General features: G+C 41.4%; 1 protein-coding gene across 4 annotated transcripts in view; it reads right to left on the reverse strand.

Annotated features, from left to right (window-relative positions):
- Positions 1–5000, reverse strand: part of arhgap4b (Rho GTPase activating protein 4b) — a 30417-nt gene that overhangs the window by 8366 nt on the left and 17051 nt on the right. For 3 of the 4 annotated variants that reach the window (XM_065017842.1, XM_065017841.1, XM_065017844.1), the window contains exons 10-13: positions 4804–4989; positions 4504–4588; positions 257–284; positions 1–9 (exon numbers count right to left, since the gene is read on the reverse strand). The exon at positions 1–9 is cut by the window's left edge and continues 88 nt beyond it. In XM_065017842.1, coding sequence (XP_064873914.1) covers positions 1–9; positions 257–284; positions 4504–4588; positions 4804–4989 — 308 coding nt within the window. The remainder of the gene's footprint in view (positions 10–256; positions 285–4503; positions 4589–4803; positions 4990–5000) is intronic. The other variant, XM_065017843.1, reaches the window with a different exon arrangement.

The raw sequence follows: 5000 nt of genomic DNA on the forward strand, positions 1-5000 counted from the left end.
CACTGCATTCTGGGAGATATACAGCATCACTCACCAGTCATACACTGATACACACACATCATGCTTTTCAACAGTAAAAGTGTAGTGTTGTTTTTGCTACAGTCTTGGATTTGTTGCTGCGTTGAAGATTATACTCTCTCTTTCTCTCTTTCATCTCTTTTTCTTTCTCTCTCGTCTTTCTTTTTCTCTCTCATTTGTCTCTCTCTCCATGTCTCTCTCCCTTTCTCTCTCTCAGAGAAATAACAGGAATGTTTACCTGGAGGGGTCGCTATCAACGGCCTTAGCTGGAAAACAAACAGATATTTGAAGATAGAGAGGGTGAGGGAGGGGGCGATGGGGGTGGGGAGGGGGCGATGGGGGTGGGGAGGGGGCGATGGGGGTGGGGGGGGGTGATGGGGGTGGGGAGGGGGCGATGGGGGTGGGGAGGGAGGCGATGGGGGTGAGGGAGGGGGAGCGAGAGGGAGAGAGTTAGGAATAGTGCAAGATTAGTTGTGTAGTAGTTGTGTGGTATTATACAGTTCTAATAAATTAGTAGTAGTACAGTAGAACAGTAGTAGTGCGGTAGCAGTATTGTCAGAGTATACTAGTAGTGCAGTAGTAGTAGTAGAGTAGTGTAGTAGTAGTACAGTGGTAGTATAGTAGTAGTGCAGTAGTAGTAATGAAGTAATGTAGTAGCAGTATAGACATAGTACAGTAGTAGTATAGTAGTAGTATAGTAGTAGTATAGTAATAGTGCAGTAGTGGTAGAGAGTAGTGTAATAGTAGTACAGTGGTAGTGCTGTAGCATTATAGGAAGAGTATAGTAGTAGTATAGTAGTAGTGCAGTGGTAGTATAGTAGTAGTATAGTAGTAGTATAGTAGTAGTGCAGTGGTAGTATAGTAGTAGTATAGTAGTAGTATAGTAGTAGTGCAGTGGTAGTATAGTAGTAGTATAGTAGTAGTATAGTAGTAGTGCAGTGGTAGTATAGTAGTAGTATAGTAGTAGTATAGTAGTAGTGCAGTGGTAGTATAGTAGTAGTATAGTAGTAGTATAGTAGTAGTGCAGTGGTAGTATAGTAGTAGTATAGTAGTAGTATAGTAGTAGTGCAGTGGTAGTAGTAGAGTAGTGTAATAGTAGTACAGTGGTAGTGCTGTAGCATTATAGGAAGAGTATAGTAGTAGTGCAGTGGTAGTATAGTAGTAGTATAGTAGTAGTATAGTAGTAGTGCAGTGGTAGTATAGTAGTAGTATAGTAGTAGTATAGTAGTAGTGCAGTGGTAGTAGTAGAGTAGTGTAATAGTAGTACAGTGGTAGTGCTGTAGCATTATAGGAAGAGTATAGTAGTAGTGCAGTGGTAGTATAGTAGTAGTATAGTAGTAGTGCAGTGGTAGTATAGTAGTAGTATAGTAGTAATATAGTAGTAGTGCAGTGGTAGTATAGTAGTAGTATAGTAGTAGTGCAGTGGTAGTATAGTAGTAGTATAGTAGTAGTGCAGTGGTAGTATAGTAGTAGTATAGTAGTAGTATAGTAGTAGTGCAGTGGTAGTAGTAGAGTAGTGTAATACAGTGGTAGTGCTGTAGCATTATATGCATAGTATAGTAGTAGTAGAGTAGTAGTGCAGTGGTAGTATAGTAGTAGTATAGTAGTAGTGTAGTTGTGCAGTAGCAGTATAGTAGTAGTACAGTGGTAGTATAGTAGTAGTGCAGTAGCAGTATTGTAGTAGAAAAGTAGTAGTATATTAGTAGTACAGTAGTGGTACAGTAGTAGTGCAGCAGCAGTATAGTAGTAGTAGTATAGTAGTAGAGCAGCAGCAGTATAGTAGTAGTAGTATAGTAGTAGCAATATAGTAGCAGCATAGTATTAATACAGTAGCATTGCAGCAGTAGTATAGTAGTAGTATAGTATTAGTATATTAGTAGTATTGTAGTAGTATAGTAGTAGTGTAGTCGTGCAGTATATATGTAAAAACTAAATTCCATGTAAGTGTGGCAAAGTGTGAACCTATTTGTAAACAGTTGGAATTTCTTGCTTTGAATATTGAGGTTTCAAAGGGCCTCTCTAGAACTGTGATTGGCTGTTATAGACCCCCCCTCTGCTCTCTATAACTGTGATTGGCTGTTATAGACCCCCCCTCTGCTCTCGGTGATGCATTTTCTTCTCTGATGAACCTTATGTCTAAACTTATTTACAGTGAAATGATCTTGATTGGTGATCTCAACTGGTGTTGGTTAAAGTAATTCTATGAATCTTACCCAGTTGATTAACTCACCCACTCGCCCAAATTTCAAATGCCCAGATAAATCTACCCTGATTGATTTGAGATTGACAAATGTTCCACATAAATATTCTGCGGTTGGTGTTTTTTGTAATGATTTAAGTGACCATTGTGCTGTTGTTGCTGTTAGAAATACTAAGGTTCCTAAGACATACCCACGTTTTATTCCTAAGAGAAATTTGAAGTGTTTTAATGAGCAGGCTTTCTTTCATGATTTGTTTTATATTGACTGGAGTAAGATTGAGCTTATCCCTGATGTGGAAACTGCCTGGAAATGATTTAATTATGTTTTTTTCCAAATAGTAAACAAACATGCCCCATTCCGCAGGTTCAGGGTTAAAGGGCGGGATAATCCATGGTTTTCTTCTGAGCTGTCTTGTATTATTCACGACCATAATCTAGCCTGGGCTAAAGCAAGGAAATCATGTTCTGATGCTGATTGGCTTATTTTTAGGCAGTTACGAAACAAGTGTTCTTTTCTTCTCAGGAAGGACAAGTCTGAATATTTTATGTCTGTTACCACTGATAGATAACCTGAATGACCCTAGTAAGTTTTGGAAGGCTATTAAATCTATGTCTGGTAACAGTAATGTTAATGAATTACCATCATGTGTTTTGAAGGACTCTGTTGCTGTATATGACAACTGAAATGCTGAATTGTTTCAATGAGCACTTTGTATCATCTGGTAGGCTGTTTGATTCAGTGTCCTCTGTCTCTGTACAACCCTGTGTGGATGAACCAGTGTCCTCTGTCTCTGTACAACCCTGTGTGGATGAACCAGTGTCCTCTGTCTCTGTACAACCCTGTGTGGATGAACCAGTGTCCTCTGTCTCTGTACAACCCTGTGTGGATGAACCAGTGTCCTCTGTCTCTGTACAACCCTGTGTGAATGAACCAGTGTCCTCTGTCTCTGTACAACCCTGTGTGGATGAACCAGTGTCCTCTGTCTCTGTACAACCCTGTGTGGATGAACCAGTGTCCTCTGTCTCTGTACAACCCTGTGTGGATGAACCAGTGTCCTCTGTCTCTGTACAACCCTGTGTGGATGAACCAGTGTCCTCTGTCTCTGTACAACCCTGTGTGGATGAACCAGTGTCCTCTGTCTCTGTACAACCCTGTGTGGATGAACCAGTGTCCTCTGTCTCTACAACCCTGTGTGGATGAACCAGTGTCCTCTGTCTCTGTACAACCCTGTGTGGATGAACCAGTGTCCTCTGTCTCTGTACAACCCTGTGTGGATGAACCAGTGTCCTCTGTCTCTGTACAACCCTGTGTGGATGAACCAGTGTCCTCTGTCTCTGTACAACCCTGTGTGGATGAACCAGTGTCCTCTGTCTCTGTACAACCCTGTGTGGATGAACCAGTGTCCTCTGTCTCTGTACAACCCTGTGTGGATGAACCAGTGTCCTCTGTCTCTGTACAACCCTGTGTGGATGAACCAGTGTCCTCTGTCTCTGTACAACCCTGTGTGGATGAACCAGTGTCCTCTGTCTCTGTACAACCCTGTGTGGATGAACCAGTGTCCTCTGTCTCTGTACAACCCTGTGTGGATGAACCAGTGTCCTCTGTCTCTGTACAACCCTGTGTGGATGAACCAGTGTCCTCTGTCTCTGTACAACCCTGTGTGGATGAACCAGTGAGAGCTGGTCAAACTTTTAGCTTTTTGTCATTCTCAGTGCAGGAGGTACATAAAGCCCTGAAATCCTTAGATCAGAGAAAGCCTGCAGGTCCTGATCTTTTGGATCCATGCTTTTTAAATCTGGCAGCTGATTTCATAGCTGAACCACTTACAGTATGTACTCTGCACCATCGTCTTGGAACGCATTACAAAATACTTTTAAACTGGAAGATCTTGTCCCGATTGGTATTTTTAAATCACTGATAAATGATCTTGAGACTGATTCCATGACCTGTCAATGTTTTTAATTTGCTGTTTTTGATTTTTTTATACTCTTGTGAATTCTATGGTTTTTACTAGATTACTTGTAGTTTTTCATGTTGTTTGTCTGTAATTTTTGTAATTACTTGGTGCTGCCTATCTTGACCAGGACGCTCTTGAAAAAGAGATTCCTGGTTAAAAAAAAAAAAAAAAAATTGTAGTACAGTAGTAGAAGTATAGTAGTAGTACAGTTGTAGTATATAGTATTAGTATAGTAGTACAGTAGTGGTGCAGTAGTAGTATAGTATTAGTAAAGTAGTAGAATAGTAGTAGTACAGTAGTAGTGCAGTAGTAGTATAGTAGAAGTACCTTTCTGTATGGCCTCCTGCAGCAGGTCATGTTTAGCCTGTAGTTTGGAGATCAGGGAGCTTCCAATCAGATACTCCTTAACTTTCTGACAAACGACAGAAACAGAGATACACACTTTAACCTTTGCAGCTTTAGCTTGTTTAAACAGCTTTAGCTCAGTTGGCTAACACAGTCTTGTGTTTTTCAGATGTACCGGGTTTCAAACCTAGATGGTCACAGAAGCACTATAAGGAGACGCAATCCATAATACTATCATTAGACTCCCCTCACACCTTCCCCTGACCAATGGGATGTCCTCACCGTAAAGTAGAATGTCTCTGTTTCCTGCTGATTGGCTCTCCGCTTGGCAAGGGCTAGCTTGGAGGCAGAGGCGTTTCCCATGGGGTCGTGTGATAGGCTGATGGGCAGGTCAGGGGGGGGGTTACTGTCACTGTCACACATATTGTCCAAAAGCGCGGAGAGGGTGGCTTTCAGTGTCTTACTGACCTGGAAAATAG

The sequence above is a fragment of the Oncorhynchus nerka genome, linkage group LG4 (genome assembly GCF_034236695.1).
Source record: "Oncorhynchus nerka isolate Pitt River linkage group LG4, Oner_Uvic_2.0, whole genome shotgun sequence".
In the NCBI taxonomy this organism is placed as follows: Eukaryota; Metazoa; Chordata; class Actinopteri; order Salmoniformes; family Salmonidae; genus Oncorhynchus; species Oncorhynchus nerka.